Source organism: Colobus angolensis, unplaced genomic scaffold (assembly GCF_000951035.1).
Source record: "Colobus angolensis palliatus isolate OR3802 unplaced genomic scaffold, Cang.pa_1.0 Scaffold151, whole genome shotgun sequence".
NCBI lineage: Eukaryota > Metazoa > Chordata > Mammalia > Primates > Cercopithecidae > Colobus > Colobus angolensis.
Window position 1 is genome coordinate 3,402,772 of NW_012114611.1, and position 24,541 is coordinate 3,427,312.

The 24,541-nt window shown below is 56.5% G+C and overlaps 2 protein-coding genes across 2 annotated transcripts in view; one reads left to right on the forward strand and one right to left on the reverse strand.

Annotated features, from left to right (window-relative positions):
• The window catches only part of HDAC7 (histone deacetylase 7), a 38,453-nt gene extending 22,896 nt beyond the window's left edge, over positions 1–15,557 (forward strand). The window contains exons 6-26 of the mRNA XM_011936274.1: positions 561–676; positions 923–1,048; positions 1,791–1,882; positions 2,073–2,183; positions 2,322–2,502; positions 2,709–2,905; positions 3,156–3,317; positions 4,511–4,730; positions 6,103–6,236; positions 6,401–6,521; positions 6,798–6,847; positions 8,175–8,282; positions 8,517–8,572; positions 8,747–8,834; positions 9,933–10,052; positions 10,289–10,386; positions 11,557–11,675; positions 12,416–12,549; positions 12,830–12,914; positions 14,070–14,208; positions 14,399–15,557. Coding sequence (XP_011791664.1) covers positions 561–676; positions 923–1,048; positions 1,791–1,882; positions 2,073–2,183; positions 2,322–2,502; positions 2,709–2,905; positions 3,156–3,317; positions 4,511–4,730; positions 6,103–6,236; positions 6,401–6,521; positions 6,798–6,847; positions 8,175–8,282; positions 8,517–8,572; positions 8,747–8,834; positions 9,933–10,052; positions 10,289–10,386; positions 11,557–11,675; positions 12,416–12,549; positions 12,830–12,914; positions 14,070–14,208; positions 14,399–14,444 — 2,503 coding nt within the window. The 3' untranslated portion in view covers positions 14,445–15,557. The remainder of the gene's footprint in view (positions 1–560; positions 677–922; positions 1,049–1,790; positions 1,883–2,072; positions 2,184–2,321; positions 2,503–2,708; positions 2,906–3,155; positions 3,318–4,510; positions 4,731–6,102; positions 6,237–6,400; positions 6,522–6,797; positions 6,848–8,174; positions 8,283–8,516; positions 8,573–8,746; positions 8,835–9,932; positions 10,053–10,288; positions 10,387–11,556; positions 11,676–12,415; positions 12,550–12,829; positions 12,915–14,069; positions 14,209–14,398) is intronic.
• Positions 15,528–20,197, reverse strand: SLC48A1 (solute carrier family 48 (heme transporter), member 1). Its single transcript, XM_011936273.1, has 4 exons — positions 19,622–20,197; positions 19,060–19,227; positions 17,968–18,112; positions 15,528–16,057 (listed from the first exon to the last, which is right to left on the reverse strand). The coding sequence occupies exons 1-3, from the start codon at positions 19,632–19,634 to the stop codon at positions 17,976–17,978; spliced, it is 318 nt and encodes a 105-aa protein (XP_011791663.1). The 5' UTR covers positions 19,635–20,197; the 3' UTR covers positions 15,528–16,057; positions 17,968–17,975.
• Positions 20,198–24,541: the final 4,344 nt, after the last annotated feature.

The following is a 24,541-nucleotide window of genomic DNA, read 5'->3' on the forward strand; positions in this document are numbered from 1 at the left end:
TGCCCTCCTGACCCCACATGCAGCCTCCACCCCCACCCTCGTGTTAGCCATGAACACACACACACGCCTCCTTCCTCCCCAGCTGCCACAACCAGTCCTTAACCTTCTTCTAAACATAATGCCCCCAAGCCCCTCTCTCAACTGATACGTGCCCTCTTCTCTCTTTAAATTCTCTCCCCACTCCCACCCCACCCGAGGCCCTTCACATACGCATACACACACCCTACTGGCTTTTTTCTTGCACGTGAGCCCCTTCTCTCTTCATATTTTCCCTGAGCACAAAAATGTCCTGGTTCCCAGAGCAGGTTCCTAGTGCAGGTGACAGAGCCCCCAGTGGGCTCTTCACCTACGCACCAAGCACCTGGCTTCTATGCCTAGGTCAGAGCTCTGCACTGTAGCTGCTGGAGAGGACAGGTGGCCCACTGCTGCCCACCTGGAGATGGTCCCCATTCCTACCAGCCCCACCTTGCCCAGCCCCACAGGTCCCAGGGCTGGTGCTCAGGATGGTGCCTGTGCAGTGTCCCCACCACTCTGAAGCAGCCTTGGCACTCATTTTGTAGAACCCTGGAGCCCCTGGAGACGGAAGGAGCCGCCCGCTCCATGCTCAGCAGCTTTTTGCCTCCTGTTCCCAGCCTGCCCAGTGACCCCCCAGAGCACTTCCCTCTGCGCAAGACAGGTGAGCTGGACAAACAGGCGGGACCTTCCAGGCAAAGGAAGGGGGAAGGGCCTTGGACGTAGGGGAGGAGCGTGCAGGGGTGGGCGGGCTGGACTGGGCCAGGCCAGGGGATCGTCGGTAGGCTAGGATCTTCTTTCTGGTTCTGCCTTCTCTTTCCTTGACTGATAGAGATGACTGGGACTGAGGGACTAAAGGGTGGAAAAAGAAGGGTTGGGGGGACCTGAGTGACGCTGGTGCTCCCTGCAGTCTCTGAGCCCAACCTGAAGCTGCGCTATAAGCCCAAGAAGTCCCTGGAGCGGAGGAAGAATCCACTGCTCCGAAAGGAAAGTGCGCCCCCCAGCCTCCGGCGGCGGCCTGCAGAGACCCTCGGAGGTGAGGGCTGGCTCAGCGGGTGCAGTTGCCATCCTCAAACCTGGCTGGTCTTGTCCCTTTGGGTCAGGCCCCACCTAGACAGGGGTCCCCTCCTTAGGACTGCCATGCATGGTTGTATGGGGGTGTCCCACACACTTGCCGAAGCACGGGAGTTGGCGCTGAAACCCAGTCCCTGCTCTGTTAGCTAAGGTGACATCTCCCAGAAAAGGGGACACCCTTCAAAAAATTGTGCAGAGGTTCTGTAGGCCAAAGGTGGCCTGGCTTCTTCCTGCTCTTATGGGAAGAAAGCAGGAGGCCAGGCGCGGTGGCTCACGCCTATAAGCCCAGCACTTTGGGAGGCCGAGGCAGGTTGATTACCTGAGGTTAGGAGTTTGAGACCAACCTGGCCAACATGGTGAAACCCTGTCTCTACTAAAAATACAAAAATTAGCTGGGCATGGTGGTGCATGCCTGTAGTCCCAGCTACTTGGTAGGCTGAGCCAGGAGAATCGCTTGAACCCAGGAGGTGGAGGTTGCAGTGAGCCGGGATCGTGCCATTGCACTCCAGCCTGGGAAACAGAGCAAGACTCCGTCTCAAAAAAAAAAAAAAAGAAAAAGAAAAAAGAAAAAAAAAGGAAAGCAGGAAGCAAAGGTGCCCATTAAGGAAGGGGCTGCTCCTGGGTCTCCTGCACCTGGTGGCCTGGCTGTACCCTTCTGCCCACCCTGGCCTCTGACTGCACTTCCCTCTCTCCCCAACCCTCAGACTCCTCCCCAAGTAGTAGCAGCACGCCTGCGTCAGGGTGCAGCTCCCCCAATGACAGCGAGCACGGCCCCAATCCCATCCTGGGCTCGGAGGTAAGGCCTTGCTGAGACTGGGCTCTCCTGGGGCAGTTCTGAGGCTCAGCCTTCTTCCAGCAAGCGGCCCTACCCGGGCTGGGGCTGCAGGGTCTGGGCAGCCCCTGCCAGAGCCTCCTGGGTGTTCTGGGGAAGGTGCGCTGGGGTAGAGGTCTGGGACCGGTGACCCTCGCCCTGCTCCCTATGGCAGGCGCTCTTGGGCCAGCGGCTGCGGCTGCAGGAGACTTCTCTGGCCCCGTTCGCCTTGCCGACAGTGTCCTTGCTGCCCGCAATCACGCTGGGGCTGCCCGCCCCTGCCAGGGTGAGTGGCTGGGGTGCCCACCCCCACTCCAAGCCCCCCCAGCTTCTTTCACTCCCTTTTCCTGCTGCCTCACCCCCACACCTTCATTGTTCTCCGCTGGAATCTTCTTCCCCATGACTTCTCCCGCCTCTCCCCCAGGCTGACAGTGACCGCAGGACCCATCCGACTCTGGGCCCTCGGGGGCCGATCCTGGGGAGCCCCCACACTCCCCTCTTCCTGCCCCATGGCCTGGAGCCCGAGGCTGGGGGCACTTTGCCCTCTCGCCTGCAGCCCATTCTCCTCCTGGACCCCTCAGGCTCTCATGCCCCGCTGCTGACTGGTGAGTCTGCTGCTTCTCTAGAGAAGGGGCTGGGTCCCTGCATCCTGCTAAGGGCCAAGCTTGGGATGGGCCCATCCTTCCTCCCCATCTCTGTCCCCCTGTCCTGCGCATCGCCCTGCTGCACCCTGGCTCCCCACCCTGTACCCTCACTTCCTTCGATTGCTCCCTGTGGTTCCCTCCTTATTCCACCCCCCGATTCTTTCCAGTGCCCGGGCTTGGGCCCTTGCCCTTCCACTTTGCCCAGTCCTTAATGACCACCGAGCGGCTCTCCGGGTCAGGTCTCCACTGGCCACTGAGCCGGACTCGCTCAGAGCCCCTGCCCCCCAGTGCCACCGCTCCCCCACCGCCGGGCCCCATGCAGCCCCGCCTGGAGCAGCTCAAAACTCACGTCCAGGTGATCAAGGTGAGAGGAATTGGGTAGTGGAGGTGTGGAGGGGGTGCTTAACTGGGACCTTAGGGGCTGAAAGAAGAGGGGTGCTTAGACAGGGCAGGGACCTGGAGGACAAAAGAAGGGGATGTGACTCCTGGGAGCCCAGAGCTGCATGGCAGCTGGAGTCCTAGCAAGATGATTGCTGCCTGGTCCAGCGCACTGCCTCCCACCCCATGCCCCTCGCTCCACCATGGCTTCTCAGCCAGGGGTCTCCCCTCCCCAGAGGTCAGCCAAACCGAGTGAGAAGCCCCGGCTGCGGCAGATACCTTCGGCTGAAGACCTGGAGACAGATGGCCAGGTGGTAGACGATGGCCTGGAGCACAGGGAGCTGAGCCATGGGCAGCCTGAGGCCAGAGGCCCTGCTCCTCTCCAGCAGCACCCCCAGGTATGGCAGTCCCCACCTGCCCCTCAGAAAGCGCCCTCAGAAGACTCTGGCGCCTGGCATAAGATGGGGAAGGGAGGGAGATACGACATTAGTGCAAGAGGCAGCTCTAGGACCCATGGTTGTCCTATAAGATCCTGGGTGCTGGATCCACACCAAGGTGTAGGCGCACACACACACACACACACACGCGTATGCACACTCACACACCCATATACACACATACACACACAGCTTGCCAGTCTCAGGTGAAGCATGTCCCTTTTCCAGCAGGGAGTCTGGCCTTTCCTGGAGCCACACACACTCTTGCCCTGGTATGTCTCCCTTTTTCCAGAAAGGTGGCTAGGGCCAGAGGTGGAATGGAGCCAGGCTCCAGCATGTCCAGCAGAATGCTCTCACTGTGGGAATCAGGACCCAGTACATTAGCTTGCCAGAGCTGTTGGGATATGTGCTACAGGCTGGGTGCCTTAAACAGCAGGCATTTACCGTCTCACAGTTCTGGAGGCTGGAAGTCGAAATCGAGGTGTTGGTAGAGTTGATGCCGTCTGGTGGCTGTGAGTGTGAGGGCAGGGGCTGTTCCAGGTCTCTCTCCTTGGCTTGTGGATGGTCATCTTCTTCCTGTGGCTTCACGTGGTTTCCCTCTGTGTGTGTCTGCTCAGATTTCCTCTTCCTATAAGGACAACAGTCATACTGGGTTAAGGCCCACCCTAACGACCTCATTTTAATTTGATTACTTCTGTTTGTGAAGACCCTATCTCTGAATAAGGTCATGTTTAGAGGTACTGGGGGTTGGGACTTCACCATATAAATTTGAGGGTGGGGAACATAATTCAATCCGTAACACATGATGACAGGCCACATACACGTTCTTGAGCAGTTACACAGTCCAGGAGATGAGGACATCCTGGTCAGCGCAAGATCCAGTGCCCCTCCCCTGGTTCCTGGCTTTGGAGTCCCAAGGGCCCGGGGAGCTCTGATGGAATGAGTGGTTAGTCTGGGGTGCAAGCCTTTCAGGGGGCTGCAGGGGTCAGGGGGCTTAGAGAGTCAAAGGCCAGAGCGCCACTGGACAGCAGGTCTAGGTTTATCCTGGAATCTCTCTAGGAAAGGGGCCTGCTTGGCAGTTCCCGAGACCTCAGGCAGAAGTAGAGGGAGCAGACCCTGAGGCACTGGAGACCAAGGCCTCATCTTTCCCCTAGGTGTTGCTCTGGGAACAGCAGCGACTGGCTGGGCGGCTCCCCCGGGGCAGCACCGGGGACACCGTGCTGCTTCCTCTGGCTCAGGGTGGGCACCGGCCTCTGTCCCGGGCTCAGTCTTCCCCAGCCGCACCTGCCTCACTGTCAGCCCCGGAACCTGCCAGCCAGGCCCGAGTCCTCTCCAGCTCAGAGACCCCTGCCAGGACCCTGCCCTTCACCACAGGTGAGACCAGGAGGAGGGTGGCAGGTGGAGGGAGGGGCTCGGCTGCACGCGTCCATGTGGGTGTCGTGGTGTCACTTGGGGCGTTTTTAGAGACCACAGAGCGCTTAGCCTTGTTAGGCCCACGCAGTACCCACGGAGCACATGGAACAGCTGGTTATTGCATTTCCCCTTTGAAGACCAAGGCTCAGGAAATCTAAGGTGACAAAGCCTGTGGTCAAATAGCAAGTGGTAGTCAAGCCAGGATAAGAATTCCAGTCTCCTGCCAATGCACTCAGACCTTTTAAAAATGATATTTATTATTGTTTGCTCTGCTTGTAAAAAGAGCTCAGAAGTATTTTAGACATTTTGAAGAGTACAGAAAAACCTAAGAAGAAAAGAAAAATCACCAACCAGTATCCCACCACCCAGAAGTAACGCCTCTGAAATTCTGCTGTATTTCAGTCCAGGCTTTGTTCTGGCCATATGTACGTGTGCAGATGCCATGAACACATGAACTACGTTTTGTATCCTACTTAGTTAACATATTATGAATGCTTCTTGGCATAATTAGTCTTTAAAACTGTGAGTCTCATAGTATTTCATCATTGTATTTTATTTTTACTGAGGGATTCCTTATCAGTTAGACATTTAGATTACAGTTTATTTGAATTTCCTTATGCATAAATCTTTCCTCATGCTTGGGATTATTTCCCAAGGTTCACTCTAAAGGAGTGGCATTCCTGGGTCACATGGTGTGAGCATTTTGAGAGTCGTTGGTGTCCTAGTTGCACAGAAATTGACCCTCCCACCCGCAATGCACAGGTCCCTCCTCTGAAGACTTCCCATGGGTCAGACTGAAATAGTCACTTCTCCAAAGCTGGATTTGTCTTATCATGTGGTCCAGTGTCATTGTGGGCTTCTTAGCTCCCGGTTTTGGGATTTCCTAGGAATTCTTTCCCCTCCCAACACCCCTTGGTAACCTCTCTGGGTTCATGACACCCATGTGAGATGCTGTACGTTAGACCTCGACTTCATGCTTTGCTCTGAGCACTTGAGTGCCTGATGCTGGGCCCTCGAGTGCTGGGCCACCCAGCAGTCGTGTCCGCATGTGGGAAGGCCATGGCTCTGTGGCAGCCGTGTTGGCTGGAGCTGTGTCGGTCGGTGTGTTGGCTGCCGCCACCTGGGCAAGTGTCTGGGCGTGTGTGGACAGGTGTGAGGGGCTGGGGCTGGGGCAGGGGGCAGGATGAAATGCAGGCCTGTGTGGGTGTGAGGGGTGTGTGCCTGCCCGGCTCCGTGTGGGTGCCTGCTGTGGCGGTGCTGGCATTTTCTCTACAGCCAAGGCCATGGGGCGTGAGGACTCCCTGGGTCCCCGCTCTGACCCTTGCTCCCGCAGGGCTGATCTATGACTCGGTCATGCTGAAGCACCAGTGCTCCTGCGGTGACAACAGCAGGCACCCGGAGCACGCCGGCCGCATCCAGAGCATCTGGTCCCGGCTGCAGGAGCGGGGGCTCCGGAGCCAGTGTGAGGTGAGGAGGTGCCGGTGGGGCCCGAGGAATGGGTGGAGGGAGGAGTCATGGGAGGGGAGGGGTGGGGGGCCCTGGGCCCTATGAGAGATGAGGGGCACATGGGCTGGTGGTGATGGGAGGGAAGGGGCGAGCATGGGCTCAGAGCTCTGTGGTCCCCTTTTCAGTGTCTCCGAGGCCGGAAGGCCTCCCTGGAGGAGCTGCAGTCGGTCCACTCTGAGCGGCACGTGCTCCTCTACGGCACCAACCCGCTCAGCCGCCTCAAACTGGACAACGGGAAGCTGGCAGGTAAGGGCCCAGTGGCCGTGTCTCCCCGTGCGCGCTCACCTCACCCGGCTCCATGCACTCCTGTCTTGGCTCTGCCCGCCCAGCTGGCCTCCTCCCACTGCCTGGACGTCCCTACTCCAGCTTGCCGCCGAGCCCCTCCGCAGCCCACCTCCACCTCTGCCTTCCATATTTCTCTCCCCCAATACTCACCCAGCCCTGCTATCTGGGTTCCCTGCTCCCTATTGGGCCAAAGGCTGAGGGTATTCACACTGACGCGGGCTGGGCCTCTCCTCGCAGGGCTCCTGGCACAGCGGATGTTTGTGATGCTGCCCTGTGGTGGGGTTGGGGTAAGTGTGCCCAAGGGTCTCAGGGGGGCATTGCCAGGGCTCTCAGCTCTCCTCCCTGTGGTTCTCCCAGGCCCAACCCCTGCAGAACCTCTGCTTGTTGTGGTTCTGCCAGACAGGGTGGGCCAGGGACTTCCTGAGGTGCCCTCTGCAGCAGGAAGCTCCTTTTGGACAGGCGTGTCTCGGACCCACAGTGTCCCCCGAATGCGGAGCCCAGCCTAAGCCTCGCCCCTAGAAGGTGTCTGGTAGATGTTGAGTGAGGTTTCAGGAGCAGGGCCAAGGCTGGGGCTTAGGATCATCTCTCCCTTCAGAGACTCCCATGATTGGGCACTGGCCGCCAGGCTGCTCTGTCTGCTCTGAAGTGGGGTACCTCAGCCTGGTCCCCAGACCTTGGGCTGCCTGGCGTGACGTCACGGTGGTGCTTCCAGTGTCCTTGGCGATCCCAGCACTTCCCTACTCCGGGACACAGCCCCCAACTCATGAGCTTTGCTTCCTCAGTCCTCACCCCTTTGTGAAGGGAGCTTCCCGCCCCCTCTGGCTCAGCTCTCCTCGCCTAACACTATCTCTGCAATAGTTTCTCAAGCAAGGTGTGTAGAGGCAGGGGATGGAGGCCTCATTCTGGAGGGAAAGTGGGAGCTGTAGCTGGTGGGGGACTTTGGGAGGCAGTCAGTGCCCTATTCACAACTTCCCATTTCTTGCCACTTTCTGGTTTTTCCAACTGTTGTTGCTTCTGTTTTCTCCTCCCTCCTCTCCCTCTCTGTCTTTCCCTCTCTCTCTCTTTCTCCAGCCTCTTGCGACTCTCTCTGCCTTCCTCGCCTCTCTTGGTCTGCCTCGCCCTTCCCATCTCCCCATCATGCCCCCCGGCCCCTCCCTAGCCTTGAGGCCCAGGGACTGGGTTTGGGGGGCCTCCCAGCCTGGGCTAGGGGCCCTGAGTGGAAGACAGTGGTGCAGACGGCCCCTCCAGCTCCGACCGTCCCGCAGGGCCTGAGCAGAGTCAGCTGGGGCTTAAAACCCCCTCCCGGCCCAAACCCCAAGTCCCGCCGAGGTAACGCCATGCCCCCTCCCCTGACCGGGGAGGCAGGCGTGATGCTGCCAGCAGAGTGCTGGCCAGATAATGGGCTGGTGCTGGGACTTAAGCTGGGAAAAAGTCATGCTGGGATTGGGGGACACAGGAGGCCTTGCCTTTGGGCGGTGGGGCACTGGGGAGGCAGCACTGTCTGCCCAGCTCCCTGCCCCTGGGGTCCTGGCCGTGGGGTGGGGACCGCCCCCTTGGGCCCTGGCTCCTGTGTGAAGCCTTGGATGATACGGGCCCTGACTCTGGCTCCCGCAGGTGGACACTGACACCATCTGGAATGAGCTGCATTCCTCCAATGCAGCCCGCTGGGCCGCTGGCAGTGTCACTGACCTCGCCTTCAAAGTGGCTTCTCGTGAGCTGAAGGTAGGAGGTTTGGGTTGAAGGTGAGCACACCACAAAGGAGGCAGCAGAGTGGGGTAGTGGGGAATCTAGGCCCAGAACCCCAGGCATTGCGTTCATCTTAGAAATTGCCACAGGGTTTTCGAGGGGAAATTGAGGGCTCTGGGGACCAGGTTGAGATTTAAACTGTTGGGGTAGGTTCATGCAGCTCTGGGAGAGAGCTGTCTGTTGATTGACAAGCATTCTTTCTTTTTCCAGAATGGTTTCGCTGTGGTGCGGCCCCCAGGACACCATGCAGATCATTCAACAGCCATGTAAGGCTAGGGGAAGACCTGGGTGGAATGAGGTGGGGGGCAAGCCCCCAGGAACTTCCTTCAGGGACATTCTTTCTTCTTCCCTGCACTTTCTCAGGCTGGGCCATCCCAGGGGCCTGGGGAGGTGAGGGCATGTGGGGAGAATGGGCTGGCAGGAACTGTCTCTCCTTCCAGGGGCTTCTGCTTCTTCAACTCAGTGGCCATCGCCTGTCGGCAGCTGCAACAGCAGAGCAAGGCTAGCAAGATCCTCATTGTAGACTGGGTAGGTGCCTGTTCGTAGCACCCTCTGATTCGAGAGCCCTGGGGGAAAAGCCCTGAGCCTGATGTTAAGAGATGTGGCTTCATGTCTTAGTTCTGCAGTAGCCTCTCTGAGCCTCAGTTTCCCCTTGTATAAAACTTGAGTGAAGATAACACCCACATCACAGTTGGGAGGCCTAGAGGGGATGGTGTGTGGGAACGCATTCAGCCATCGCAGACCCCCGCCATGGGTAGGAGCTTTCGTTTGAGTGTTGTCTTTTGACCTCTATTGGCTTCTTTTGGCAGATCTAGTAATTCCTGCATTTCCTGTACAGGTAGCGATGTTAAGAATAATAGCAGATAACATCAGTACACCACTAATTCCATCCAGACACTGATGGTTTTACACATGATAGATTTAATCCTGACTATAACCCACTTTACAGATGAAAGTGAGCACAGAGAGATTAAGTAACTCACACACAGTCATTCGTAAGTCGTGAGATGGATTTGAACCCAGCCCGGTTAGCTCTAGAGTGCTTGCATTTAACTGCTAAGCTATGTCCCTTCTGCACTGACAGCTGTGAAAGAGACATTTCTAAGCAGATGTTGAGAACAGTGGAGGACCTTTGCACACTTGAGTCCCCGCATGGTCCTGTGAGTCAAGTGTAGGGCCCAGCTTTCCCTAAGAGGGATGGGGCTGGGCCTCGTGTACCTGCCACTCTGTAACCGAGCTTGGTTTCTGATCGCCTCATAACTTCATGACTTTATGCCAGACAGAGTGGTTCCTGATGTGTGTAACCCTGAACCCTTCCCTCTCCTTGCCACTAACCCCATGTCCACACAGTTACTCCCTCAGGTGGGCTGGCCTGAGATTGGGACACCTCCTCTCCTTCAGGATCTTATATTACAGCCAGGCCTGTCCAGCACAGAGAGGCCGAGGTTCAGAGCTGGGCAGTGGATTACTAGGGGCCACTCAACCATCTGGCTCTAGGAACCCCAGGTTCCTGATCCCCAGTCTAGGGTCCTGACCTCAGAATGGCCACTGACCTTGAAACCCTTCTAATCTGTCCTGGCCTCCGTCTCTCTGCCTTCCCTAATCACTGCCCATCTCCCTACACAGGACGTGCACCATGGCAACGGCACCCAGCAAACCTTCTACCAAGACCCCAGTGTGCTCTACATCTCCCTGCATCGCCATGACGATGGCAACTTCTTCCCGGGGAGTGGGGCTGTGGATGAGGTAACCCCATGTCAGAGCCACATCCTCCAGCCTCATTGATTCTCCTCCTGGCACTTACTCTGCCTCTGTCACGATGAGCTGTGTGATCCTGGGTAGACTGCTGAGCCTCTCTGATCCTCAACTTCCCTATCTGGAAATGAGGAGGCCGGATGAGCTGGGGTGGCAGCTCTAACCAGCTGGTGTTCCCCTTCTGGGACTCTGCTGTCCTCATGTCTCTCTTGCCTCCTGCTTTCCAGGTAGGGGCTGGCAGCGGTGAGGGCTTCAATGTCAATGTGGCCTGGACTGGAGGTCTGGATCCCCCCATGGGGGATCCTGAGTACCTGGCTGCTTTCAGGTATGTGCTCTGGGGGCCCAGAGGGGCAAGGCCACCCTCTCCTGTCCGTTCTCCCAAGAGCACCAGGGTGGAGGTGATCAGTTGGATTGTCAGCCTGTCCCCGCCAGTTCCTAGACATTGTAGGTGAACACTAGTGAGAATAGGACACACAGAGAGAAGAACGCAAAAGTCAAAGCGTGCTTTGCAAAGGCATACATTACCAAGAGCCAATGTCAAACTGATTGCTGGCAGATGGGCAGTGGAGTGAGCAGAGCTGGCACATTTAGTCAGAGAAGGCTGCCTGTAGGAGGTGGGCTTTGAGCAGAAGAGCAGACATTTAAATTGTGGAGAAAGAGAGAAAGCAGATAATGTCCATATTGGGGGAGTAACTTAAAAAAAAGTCATTCTGGAAGAGGGCCTTTGGGATTTGTTCAGGAGCCCTTATATATTTCACACTGGGGTCCCTGCACTCCATTTGGGAAAAGAGAATGCTGGAAATGGATCTTCAAACACTTTTCTGGAGTTATATCCATGACAGCTAATTCTATGAGAGCCCTGGGCTGGAGTTCCTGGAGTCTTCTCAGAGCCCATGGCTACGAAGAACACCCAAGCAGACCCCAGAGTTGGATCAGGGTAGAGGGAGGCAGTTGTGGGGGAGGGCTGGAAGAGGGAGAGGATGGAGAGAATGTAGCCAGGTGGCCCAGGACCTCAGAGGACCTAGTTGTCCCCACTCAGCTCTCAAGTAGTGAGTAGCTGGGTGTGGTCAACTCAGTCCAAAGGACTGAGCATTTCTAGTCCCTGAAGCCTCATGACCCGAGTCCATCTCTGCAAGGCTGTGAGATTACCCTTTCCCTGTGGCTCAGGCCGCTGCACCCCACAGATGCTTCCATGCACACACACGTGCACACACACATGGTCACACACATTCCTCTTTCATTCCCTCTGGTGCCCCATCCTTGGCTCCTTTCTGCCTTTTGCTAGTTAAGTCCCCTAGGGGGCTGAGTCCAGGGTGTGTGTGCCAGGGACATGGGTGGCCAGCCAAGATCAAGGAGGTCAGAGAAATCTGCCAGTTGTGCTGGGGCACTGGGAGCCTTGGAGGCCTAAGAACAGGGTGCCCCACTGCAACGTTGGCAGAACCGCCCCTGGCAACCCTGCACAGTATGATGATCACCACTTCTTGTGATCTCACAGGACAGTCGTGATGCCCATTGCCCGAGAGTTCTCTCCAGACCTAGTCCTGGTGTCTGCTGGATTTGATGCTGCTGAGGGTCACCCAGCCCCACTGGGTGGCTACCATGTTTCTGCCAAATGTAAGGGAGCCTCAGCTGAGGGGGAGATATAGGGACTGAGAGCCAGGCGGTGCGGGCAGTGGGGAGGCGGTGCGGGGAGTAGGGAGGTGGTGCGGGGAGTGGGGAGGCACTCCCAAGTCTGAAAGGGAAGGTGGCAGTGGCCAGCCCAGTACTTTCAGCCTGAGGACTGGAGTATGGCGGCTGGCCCCCGGGATCTGAGCACAGCCCAGGCCCTTTCTCAGGACCAGGCTGGTTCACCATAGAGGGCTTGACCAGGTCATACTCATGGGGACTGAATTTCAGTAGGCAGGAAGCTCAGCCATGGGACTCCCCACCCCAGCTGGGTTGATTCCAGGTGGGCTGGCAGCTCCTCCAGAGGAAGGGAGAGAGGAGCAGCACTCTCAGAATAGAGGCTGCCCACTCAGCCCACTGGGCCACAGGGCCCACAGGACAGAAAGAGGAGAGGGTGCAGCTCAGTGAAAAAGACACAGGCTACAGTCAATGACCCAAGTTCAAGTCCTGCCTTGCTGCCACCTACTAGCTGTGAGGCCTTTCCCAAGGCCCTTAACCTCCCTGAGCCTTGAGTGAAGCATACTAGTAGGTTTTGCACGACATTCAATGTGAAAGCACTTTGGAAATAGTGATTGATACATGTGAGTCATTCTTTATTAGGGAGGAAGCAAGCAGGGAAGCCACAGGGGTAGGGAACGGGGTCACCTCTCCACTCCCGCCCCTCCCATTTCTCCCCACACAACCTCTAGGTTTTGGGTACATGACGCAGCAACTGATGAACCTGGCAGGAGGTGCAGTGGTGCTGGCCTTGGAGGGTGGCCACGACCTCACAGCCATCTGTGACGCCTCTGAGGCCTGTGTGGCTGCTCTTCTGGGTAACAAGGTGAGCCATCTCCCTCCCCTGTCCGTGTTTCTGTCAGGCAGGTTAGCCCGGCTCTCCCAGGACTACCCAAAGAGCAGGCAGATGGGATGGGACAGGGTGGGAGTGGCCAGGCCTGAAACAAGCTAGGCGAAGCGGAAGCCTCTGTTCCAAGTTAGGTCTGGGCAGCGTCTCCTGGCCTAGGTAGAGTGTGCTTGTGGCTAGCAGGCCGGGGCCCCTGGGGTGGGAGTGAGCTGGGCCTGTGGGTCCCTGAGACTGGTGGCTGATGTACTGTTTTCTATAGGTGGATCCCCTTTCAGAAGAAGGCTGGAAACAGAAACCCAACCTCAATGCCATCCGCTCTCTGGAGGCCGTGATCCGGGTGCACAGTAAGTGTGGAGATGGGACACTCGCTGAGCTCAGACTGAAGGATCTTGGTGGTACCCTGCCCGCCGTGGCCAGAGTCCTAGGGCTGCCACTGCCAGCCAGGTGACCTGCTGTTGGTCTGGAGTAAGATCCTGTGAATGACCCAGGCAGCAATGGTGAGCACCCCCCGAGCGAGGGGGTGTCCTCTGAGCCTTCCCGATGGAGCCAGCAGGGCCCAGCAGACGGTGGCCCCTCAAGGCAGTGACTGGCCTCCATCTCTAGCTACAGCCCTAGACCAGGGCCAGGTGAACAGCAACACTCAGGCCTTGTTTGCCAAAAGGCCTCGTTCCCATCCCTCCCCTCAGTCCTGGCCACAGGGGTCTCAGGAGCAATGCTGGCTTGGGGGCTGGGTCTTAGGATAACCCCCACATTTGTAAAGTACTTTAAATTTTCAACTTCAACTCAATATCTATTGAGCATCTTATGTCAAGACTCATAGTCTATACTAGGGATAAAAATGAATAAAATAGATTCCCATATCAAGGGCTAGGTACAGGAGCCACGATGGTAAAGACATGGCTGATTCCTCTTACGGTGGGTACCCTCACGCCGAGCCAGGTTCCAGGACATGGTTCCTCACAGCAGCAGGCAGGAGGAGCATTCTTCTGGCCTGGGCACCCATGCAGAGCGGCCGTGGTGATGGTCAGCTCTCCCACGTCGTGTTCTTCCCACCTCCCAGGCCCTGCTTTCCTGAGTGCTGGGCTGAGCACTGGTGGGGGCTGCATTTAAGTGGGAGGCCCGAGCTTGGGGCTCTGGGAGGTCACTGTGACACAGAGCCTGTCTGCAGGCAAGCAGGCCCTCCTGATGCTCTCAGGAGCCCCGCACCTGTGGGGAATGAGTCAAAGGTGGCCTTGGAGCCACAGGGGATGAGAGAAAGGCTGGGCACCTGCTGGGACCCCCTCACAGCCATGTTGAACCCACTCTGCTTACCCTGTCAGGCTGTGGGGGAGGGGAGCGAAGTGAGGAGAGGGCCAGGTGGGAGAGCCAACCCCAAGTGGAGGACAGGCCCGCTACTCCGGGGCCCCGGGCCTGAGACACCAACCTCAGTATCCAGTCTAGGACATGGTGTGGGGGGGCTTGCTTTCTCCAACCCTTTCTGACGTGGCATCTTACCCCAGGTAAATACTGGGGCTGCATGCAGCGCCTGGCCTCCTGTCCAGACTCCTGGGTGCCTAGAGTGCCAGGGGCTGACAAAGAAGAAGTGGAGGCAGTGACCGCACTGGCATCCCTCTCTGTGGGCATCCTAGCTGAAGACAGGTAATGCCAGACCCCCCGCCCTGGGCCCACAGCCTCTCCACCGCTTCATTCTTCCCTGCTTGAAGACCCCAGGTCCCCTATGCAGCCACCCCAACCCTCAGGCTTCCTGACCAGGGTTGAGAGGAAGCTCAGCTAAGGCCCTTCCTGCAGCCCTGGCGCTCCAGCATCCCACCCTTGTCCCTCCTCGCAGGCCCTCGGAGCAGCTGGTGGAGGAAGAAGAACCTATGAATCTCTAAGGCTCTGGAACCATCTGCCCGCCCACCATGCCCTTGGGACCTGGTTCTCTTCTAACCCCTGGCAGTAGCCCCCATTCCTGGGTCTTTAGAGATCCTGTGGGCAGGTAGTTGGGACGAGAGAACAGCCTGCCTGCCTTGACAGTCATCCCAGGGAGCCTGAGAAAATCCCTGGGTCTAGAATGGGGACTGGAGAGGACCCTGAGAGGAGGCGGGCTGGGCAGCGACCCCCACAGGGCTCTCGAGAACACATTCTTCCCTCCGGTGTGGGCCCTGGCTGTGGCCCCCCTTCCTCAGGACTGCACAGAGGAGGACTGGCTCCGGCTCCGTCGGGCTCACCCTTAACCACTATTCCTGGCTCTGCAAACCCCAGACTTTGCACACAGCCCCGGGCTCCACACAGAAATGTGAACTTGGCCTCAGACAGGCTGGCCCTTCCTAGGCTCTAGGGGCTGGCGGGTAGTGGGGAGCCAATAGGTCCCATATTCCTGAGTGCAGGGGGAGTCCCTCTCACCTGCTTCCTCAGATGACTCTGGAAGCTTCCCTTACCACCGGGCACTGAGACGAAGCTCCCTGACAGCTGAGACTGGCAGCCCTCATCTGGTCTGTGTCCTCGCCAGAGGCCGCTACATCAACCTCCTGGCGATGCCCTGGTGGAGCGGACGGGTGCTCTGGGACTCCTGTGCTTCCTGATCCAATGGTGCCAAACCCTTCATCTCCCCCAGAAGCACAGCATACCCCTGGGATCCCTCGACCACTGCCCCCTCCGGGAGCCTTCTGTTTCTGGGGTCTCCCCCACCACAGCTCGGACTCCCACCCCACACAGGACTAGCCTGGCTGAGGGGGAAGGGGTGGGAGAGAAGATACCGACATGGAGGAGGGGAGGCTGCTCTGGCAAAGTCTTCAAGGCTGTTGGGGGTCCGGGCCTGGGGTCAAGAAGGAAAATGTGTGTGAGCATGTGCGTGAGTGAGGAGTGTGTGTAAGCGTGTGTGAGGTGTGTGTGTGTGTGTGTGTCTTTCCTAGGACTCACCATACCCTGTGTATGTATGCATGTTTTTGTAAAAAGGAACAAAATGGAAAAAAATCTGAACAATAAATGTTTTATTTGCTTTAAAAGTGCCTCTGCAAGGCCCCCCCGGAAGTGAGCGGTGTGCCATCAAGCGGGTGTGCAGGGTACATGGATGCACGGCACAGTGTGGGCCTGACTCAGTGCCGGAGGAGGGACCAGGGTGGTCTGGGCTGCAGCCCCTCTAACTCTTTGCCCTTCGTGCCCTGCAGGAAGAACCCATTCTGAACACACCCTGGCTATCCCTGGCTGCCCCACTTTGGTGGGGTGACAAAGAGGAGGCAGCCCTGGGCTGAGTCCACAGAGACCAGCCCTGATATGGTGGAAGTGGGGGTCGGTTCGGGTAGTGGGAATACAAGAGCTCAGCCCCAGCTCACCACGGCATCCCCAAACAGTTGTGACTCAGACACACCTGGGTTTAAGTCCCAGCTCAGGTAAGTCAAATAGTCTTCTGGGGCCTCTGTTTATTAGTAGAAGGCTCCAGAGGTATACACTGTTGATGGTTCCCTCCTGCTCTGATGCACCATGCCTGATTAAGCATATGTTGAGCCTAGAAGAGAGAAGGGGTGAGGCACAGGCCTGGACAAGCTCGCCCAGCCTAAGCAGAGAGGAAGGCGCCAGGCTGGCAGCACCTGCCTTTGTGGTTCTGAATCGGCCTGGTTTTTCCAGCAGGAAGAGGAGCACCTCATTACCTTAGACCTGGCCCAAGCTCCCAGCAGCCTGGCAGGATGTGAGGGAAGAGGTGTTAATCCCTTTCCCATCTGGCCTGGCCTCTTGGGTGTGGACACCAAATCCCACAGGGGTTGCTGCATCCTTGCCCTGGCTGGGGTGTGCTAGAGAGAGGAGAGTTGGAGGAGGAGAGCTGAGCTGGTGGTTACCCCATGCCAGGAGGGCCAAGGCAAGAGGGCCTCCAGTCCCAGAGAGACTGACCCTGTCCCCTGCCCTCCAGGGCACAACTGAACTAGGGGAATGGCTTAATCAGACAGCCCGAGAACTGCCACTACCACTCCCTCCCTGCCCACTCCTCCCAAAGTCCACCTGTCCCCACAGGATTCCCACCTCACAAGCAACCACCAGAGGCTGATACAAATGGCCGCTGTATTTTTGCTAAAGTGACAGTGACACAGATAAGGCAAAGAGCTGAGGGGTAGGACACATCAGGTGGGAAGGGGGAGACTGTGCAAAATGGCAGTCTAACCTACAATCATCCTTGTAACAACAGCCCCTTCCCTCCCAAGTTAGGTGAGCCCTTGGGCCAGTGTATGGGCAGGAAAGCAGATTTGTGTCCTTCAGAAGGGAAATGTAAAAAGGTGAAAGCTCTAGTTGAAGGGCAGTGAGGGGCTGGAGTGGGAGAGAAGGTCTCTCCTGGCCGGTGGTCTGGGTGCAGTAAGGGCACTCTGAGAAGGCAGAGTGGAAACACAGGGCTAGAGGGGCATGGGAACAGGTCTGAGGGCTCCTTCCAGCCTCTGCCATGTTGCCCCCTGCCCCAAAGCCCTTCCAGGGGCGAGAGCACATTCCCCATGACCCTGAGTCTGGCCTCATTTGGGAAGTCCTCCGGGGTATCTGGATGCCTGTGTGTGTGAGTGAGATGGGTGGGGGGCCATGGCTGTCTGGCTCTAGCACACTCATGGGAGACCAGCTCTGGGAACAACAGGATGGGGTGCTGGGATGGGGGCTTAAGAGGTCTCTGCTAGATATTCCTGAACTGACCTCCCCAGGTGCCCACCCTGGCCTTGGGAAGAGAGTGCCTAGGGCAGCAGGGATGAAAGCCCTTGCCTGCAGCATAGGTCCAGGCCTCATGGCCCTACCCCTTAACCTCTTGACTTTGTTGCCCTGGCCTTACATACAAAGATTCCCCACTGCGTGCTAAGAAAACAGATCCAGGCTGGGCACAGTGGCTCACGCCTGTAATACCAGCACTTTGGAAGGCTGAGATGGGTGAAATCACCTGAGGTCAGGAGTTCAAGACCAGCCTGGCTAACATGGCAAAACCCCGTCTCGACTAAAAACACAAAAATTTGACAGGCATGGTGGCAGATGCCTGTAATCCCAGCTACTTGGGAGGCCGAGGCAGGAGAATTGCTTGAACCCGGGAGGCGGAGGTTGCAGTGAGCTGAGATTGTGCCATTGCACTCCAGCCTGGGTGATAAGAGTAAGACTCTATCTCAACAAAAAAAAAAGAAAAAAGAAAAAAAGAAAAGAAAACAGATCCGTTTGAAGAGGTCTAAAGCTGCCCTCTGGACAGGCTGATGAGGAACAACATGGCAAGATCCCCTGTCTCCCACACCCAGGTCTGCCCCAAAGGGGACGGTGGGACAGCTTCCTGGGAGACCACACTCGTCCTGCTGTGTATTTTCTGCCACAGTTCTGGGGTCCCCAGGGGGTGGGAGTAGCCTCTCCCAACGTCTCAGAGGCTGAGTCCAGGTCCTAAGGACCCCCCCCGGGGTACAGAGACCTCACCCCCTGGGTCAGAAATCGCTGAGGATGCTGATGTCGGCAAAGTCAGCCCGGTAGCGGTGGGCATAGAGGCTGAGCAGGAAGGCCCACTTGAAGGAAATGAAGCTCCAGACGCTGGAGAGGTAGTAGCTGGTGGGGTCTGTGAGGCCTGCAGGGAGAGAAGAACCGACAGTGACTTGAGCAGGCCCTGCCCTCAGCCTCTGCACTGGCCACAAGGCCAGGGCCACCCTCCCCACTCAACATCCCTGCAACCTCCTGGCAGCTGAACCAACCCTTCAGAAAGAGATTGTGATGGAGGTTTTAGAGCCATGGTCCCCAACCTTTTTGGCACCAGGGACTGGTTTTGTGGAAGGCAATTATTCCACAAAAAAACTGGGGGAAACGGTTTGGGGATGAAACTGTTCCACCTCAGATCGTCAGGCATTAGATCATCAGGGGCACGCAACCTAGATCCCTCGTATGTGCCTCATAACAGGGTTTGTGCTCCTAATGCCCACCGCTGACCTGACAGGAGGCGGAGCTCAGGCGGTAAGGCTCCCTTGCCCTTCACCTGCTGTGCGGCCTGGTTCCTAACAGGCCACGGGCCACTACTGTTCCACGGCCTAGGGGCTGGGGACCGTTTTAGAACATTCCAGGGTTTTCAGGCAGGAGGCCATGGGGATTAGGAAAGGGCAGGGCTGGCCAATCACAGGTCTGTATCATCCACTCTGCTTCTGTGACAAGTACCCTAGGACACTTCCAACCTGCTTTAGTTAGCATCAGACTCCAGGAAGAAGGGCCTCTGGTTACTTCCAGCCACAGCCACCAGAGGGCGTGCCCGTCCCAGAGCTGGGCAGAGACTAATGGGTCCCAATATCATGGGTGTCTGTATGGGCTATGCACTGCTCAAGACTGCACATCAGTTTCACTGAATCCACCTAACTTGGGAGGTGGAGACTTGTTCTCTCCACTTGAACATAACACAACCCGTGCCCAGGGAGGTTAATTGATCCACCCAGTCTCTTTGGAGGTAACCTGTGGAACCAGGATGGGAATGCTGCTAAAATCCCCCCTGCTGTCCCTCCCATGCCCTCTTTCCCTGGGACCCGCCCTCACTCTGATGCCGGGTGATGGCCAGCACGAGGAAGGTGCAGAAGGCAGCGATGGAGACAGCCGAGAAGAGGACACCCACGAAGAAGAAGCCGCGCAGCCCCTTGAGCCAGGTCCTCCAGTAATCTTGCATGTACATAATGTGAGTCACCAGGACCCACAATGCCAGCACCCCTGCAGGAGAGACACATCAGGGCCCATCCCCAGGGTGCTCCAGGGCCCTGTAGATCCACTAGGCCAGGCCTATTTACATAAGAATACCAAGAATATGGTCTTGTCACTCACTCCCTCATAGAATGGAGTTTTCCTTTTCAGGAGCTGTGATACCAGAAGCAGGTAAGAGACCGAGCTGCTTGCTAGTAAGTCCAACATTAGAGAAACCTGCAGAAATACAAAACCCTACCATTCTCTCTCATTTTTTTTTTTTTGTTTTTGTTTTGGAAAACATGACTCTCTCTCACAAAAATGTTATGTTAATTTATGTTATTTTTAGTATTACTTTAAAATGCTAAAAAAGTTCCGTTTTAACTTCTAATATAGTATATATCAATAGATAAAACTCACATACATAAAATTTGCATGGAGTTTCACTACTTTTCAAGAGTATAAAAGGATCCTGAAAACCAGAAAATCTGCACCTCAGCAGCCCAGCCTGCTTTCTGGGAACTTGTCACTGTCTACCCTGAGGGCCACAGAGCAGGGAAGCCATGCTCCTGCCCCATGCTCCTCCTCCACTCAGCCCTCAGAGGCCACAGTCTCAAAGTCACAGGGCCTGCAGGGCTCTTCCCAAACTGCCTGAGTTGGTTTTGCAGGATGAGGAGGTCCAGCCATGAAGACTCCAGGGTCACGCAGCCCCTGAGTGGCCTTATTGTTCTTAGCCAGACTTCATGCCACTCCCTCCATTTTGCAGCAAAGGGCAGGCCATCACCACCTGTACCCCCCGCCCCCTCCCCAGCTTTTCCTGGGCCTGGTCTCTGCGCCTGGGTGGACACTTCCCCTAGGATGCCAGCTGCCACCCAGCCAATACAATACAATACAAAACAACCCTCTGTGCCAGGCAGTGACTGCTGGTGCAGCCCAAAGAGTGGAACAAACATCAACTCCATTGGCAAGGGTCCGGGCAGGGCGGTGCATCCCGACAAGGGACAAATGAGGAAAGAGGCAGAGCCAGCTGCAGGCTCTCAGTTGGTTGGACTGCAAGGTGTGGGCCACTCAGGCCACTGCATCCTAGGAGTCAGGAGGCCTTTCCAAAAGGCAGCTGCATACACGCCACTCAGAGTGGTTACCAAATGTGCACAGGAAGGATAAGCATCTGGTTGGGGAAAGTGGTTATCTCTGGCAATGGAGACAAGGAAGGGAAGTTGATGGGGTGGTTCGGGTGGGGAAGTGCTTTGAGGGAATCTATGCTATTTTATCTATGCTATTTTCTTAGGCTGGGTGATGAATACAAGGGTGTTTGTTAAATTGTCTATCCTTTTTTATGTGCCTAAAATATTTCATAGTTTTTTTAAGGGGGAAAAAGGCAGGGGGAAGCTAGTCACCATGGAGCTATGCTCTGGTTACCAGCTCAGAAGCTGTCCCAGTTCGGCTGTCCCCAGGCAGTCCAGTGAAGAACAAAAATCCATGAGACTCCAAGCCAAGAAATCGGGAGCCTGGCACTGCTGTGTCCCAAAGCCTTGGTGTTTCCACATCTAACAATGGGTGGACTCAGGGGTCCTGACAGTTTGGGTAACTGGGCCCAGGGTCCAACCCTAGTGAGGGCGAAGGCCTACCAAGCCTACAGCTTCCCTTAGTCCCTGCCACTGTTTGACCCCTCAGACACTCTCCCAGCCCTGCCCCTGCCCACCTCCACTCTTCCTCAGGGGGTGGGGGCCTAGAATGTGGGTCCCCCTCCCACTGAGATCAGGGTGGGCCAGGACAAGCATCTGTCCCTCCCTACCTAGTCTGGATGTTGGAGCGGGCCAGAGGTGGACAGGACAATCATCTCATAGCTTCCTCTTACCTCCTACAAGATCTGGATTTTACAGCAGCCACCTTTCCCAGAAGTCCCTCCCACTCCTCACATGTGTCCCGTGTTTTCATTTGAGGGAGCTGTTTGGTTTCTTAAAGGGCTCTAGGCACAAGGCTTGTCACTGAGCACACTGAAGGAACAGTCTGATGGGCTCCTGTCTGGAACAGGTCCCCTCGCCCTCTGTCTCCTCGTACCACAAGGGGTTGGGGAAGTTGAGCTCTAAGATCCTTTCCCACTCAAAGATTCTAGAAGCCAGCTTGGGAGAAAAATAAGGTCAGAACAATTCCTCTGTGACTCAGCAGTTTCTGGGTTAGGAAATGCTGAAATAGGGGCCCATGAAGATGCCATCTCTCAGTCCACTGATCACGATCCAGTGGTTGCCCAAAACTCCCACCCCCAAGTACACACACATACCAAAGAGGGCTGACAGCAGGAGGGAGAGGAAGACAGCCATTTGCGGTGTTTCAGGCCCTGTTCTTTGTTAATAAGCAGGCATGGTTTAACCACCTCTTACCTTCCCTCAACCCTGCTCCGGGCCCTACACAGACGCCTCCCCTCCAGATAAACACACACCAAGTTTGGAGGCAGGCCTGCTGCCCACGCCCTGGCTCCTACCACCCTCCTGGGAAGGGAGCTCTCCACCAGCCCTACCCAAGGGGGTCACTGAAGGAGGTGGAGCCCCTCACTGGTCCCCTCCCACACATCAGGCAGGAGGCAATGTACCTGCCTAATACTCTTCCTTAGCACACTTGGGGACTCTAGGAAGCCTGGTTTGTAAAACTCGGGGTGGAACGGACAGGTTACCAACCCCAACTAGCTGCAAGCCCACACCAGACCACACCATTGCTCCATCCTACCTGTTTCAAGCAGCAGAGCCCCGCTTGGCCTCTGGGCACACAGGCAATAAGCTAAGGGCAAGGAAGGCATAGGGGAGGGCGGTGAAAGCATCCCCAGTGGCTGGGCTGCAGGTGAGGAGACAGGAGACACCTGGGGGATCCCACAGGGTAAACGCAGACAAGAAGGACACTGGGCCTAGGTCAGGCCCCTCTACTCCTTCCTGGGAGGAAGACAGTCCTGGAGCTCCTGGGCTCTTGCTCACAGCTCACGTGGGGAAAACCTAGAGCTGTTTAGACTCCAGGAGCAACTTTTCTTTTTCCTTTTTCCTTGGTCTACTAAACCCAGAGCAAGAGTCTGTGTTTTCCCCTAGGGCTCCCACAGCAAAGCCAGACCAGGTAGATCCAACCCACACCTGCCCGCCTCCCCAGGAAAAGCAGCCTTGCTTCTGCCACTGCCTTTCTCCAAAGCCACTTCTTCGAAGGTGCCCATCAGGATGGGAGAGGGTGTCCCCACCCGTGAACACTCTGCCCACCAGATCCAGGGGCTCCGTGACTCTGCTCCAGAAACCGGCACACCCAATCAGTCCTTGCCTGATCCAACATGGGAGAAGGAGCACATTGGGGCTGCCCTTGGGTGACTCAGCAGATTCTGAGCTATAAAATGCTGAGTCACAAGTAGGGTGCTCACAAGTTAGTAAATCTGCTGACACTTTAACCCCAAAAGAGGAAGAAGGCTGACTGGCCACAGACCCTCTGAGAACCCACTCATGGTGGGGAAGGTTGGAGGCCCAGGCTTGGCAATCCCTCTCGCTGCCACCATCCACCACCACCACTACCAAGCAGTTTTGGCTCTTCCACCGCCACTGTCAAAGATCAGACCATCAGGGAGATGCCAGGACCCTACTCCAGCTGGCTGCTGCCCTAGCGCCTCTCTCTGGAGGCAGCTCCACAGCTGGCCTGCCACGTAGGCCAAGGGAAGCCTGTGGGGAGGGAGAGAGGGCAGAGTTGGGTCGGAAGAAAATCCCAGGCAACTCCCTAGAGTATAAGAAAGAAGGCCTTTTCCACAGCCCTCTAGGAGGCAGCTGGAGAAGCAGGGAGTGGGCAGCACTGCAAGATTTCAGATCTGGAGGGAAGTCAGATGTCTTTCGGCGACATCTCCTCCCACTCCTAATAGATGAGGAAACTGTGGCCCAGGATGGGGTCAAACGGCCAGGTAGGGCGCACCTCCACTTGCACCAGGCCAGACTCAACATAACCCACTGAGATCCCAGGCTGGTCCTCCCTCCTCATCCTTCTCTCGCCTTAGGTCTTAGCAATGCAATCACAGGGCTCTGACGCCGCCTTCCAGAGGGGAAAGCAACAGGCCCAATAGGAAACAAAAAAGTGGCAGGGAGAAGTGAACCTTGAAAAGCATGAAGGGTGGCGGGGTGCAGAGGGGAAAGGAACTAGGGCTCTGTAGATAATGCGCAGAGATGGGCCAGGTGTCCTCAGGAGCCCACAGGTGGTGAGGCAGCTGGGCAGGCAGAGAACACCCTAGCCACGGTACCCACCCCCCCTTCTTGGTGACCCAGTGCTTTGTTGGCATTGTGCAGGGTGGGGCCGTGTATGCCCCTCTTCTAAGGCATTAACCCCACCTCATGCCGCGACTCTACCCAGGGATGGCACTCAGCACGCCCGTGGCAGTGAGTAAATTAGTTATTTTTAGTTATTCCATTTAGGGTTCTTTTGGCAGAGGATTTTAGTAATGGAATATGATCATCATATGTAAAAGTATTGTCCTTATCCGTATTTTCTTCCCAAAGTCCTTTCCCACACATATTATTTCATATAGCTGTGTAATCCCGAGTAAGCAATTTATTTAACTTCAGGCCTCAGTTTCCTTATCTGTAAAATGGACATGGTAATAATGCCTACTTCTTGAGACTAATGTAAGGATTAAGTGAAATAACGGAAGCAGGTTGCTTAACATAGTGCCTGACACATAGAAAGCATTTTTTTAAATGTTAGAAAGTAGAGACAACATTTTCCATCTTCATATCAACTCTATGGCACAGACAGGTTAAACTGCGATCCCAAATGTGCACAGCAAGGAGCACTTGTCAGCCCAGAGCCTCCATCAGCGCACCGATGCTTCCCCTTCCCTCCCAGAAGCACAAAAAGGGCGGCTGGGCTGCAGGATTTGGCAGACCTTGGCTGAGGAGCCACAGCAGACGGGTGGCAAAAAGGCACCAACATGGGTGGAAAGAGAATGTCCAGTTTCTATGAGATCCCTAACACGGTCCTCCCGGTGGGTCTCAGCAGAGGGCTCTGCGGAGGATGGGGTACGCACTGGAAGGAGGCAGATGGGCTTCCCCAGCCACCCCTAGCCCTCTTCCTTTCCCACTTCTTCTCTATCTGCCCTCACCCAACACCCGGGGAAGGGGCGCCCGGGGGGCAGGGGATACCTCAGAACAAGCGTGTGTGTGTGTGTCTGTGTGTGTTTGGGGACAGGAGAGGACCAGCGCCGCAGGCGCGCGGAGGGGACACTGTCGTGGGGCAACTGGGCGGAGGGCGACAGGCAGTGTGCCGGGACAGATAACCCAGGCGGCGCGGCAGGTCTGCGCAGCCGGCAGTGGCGGGCCATCGGCACCCCCAGGTGGCG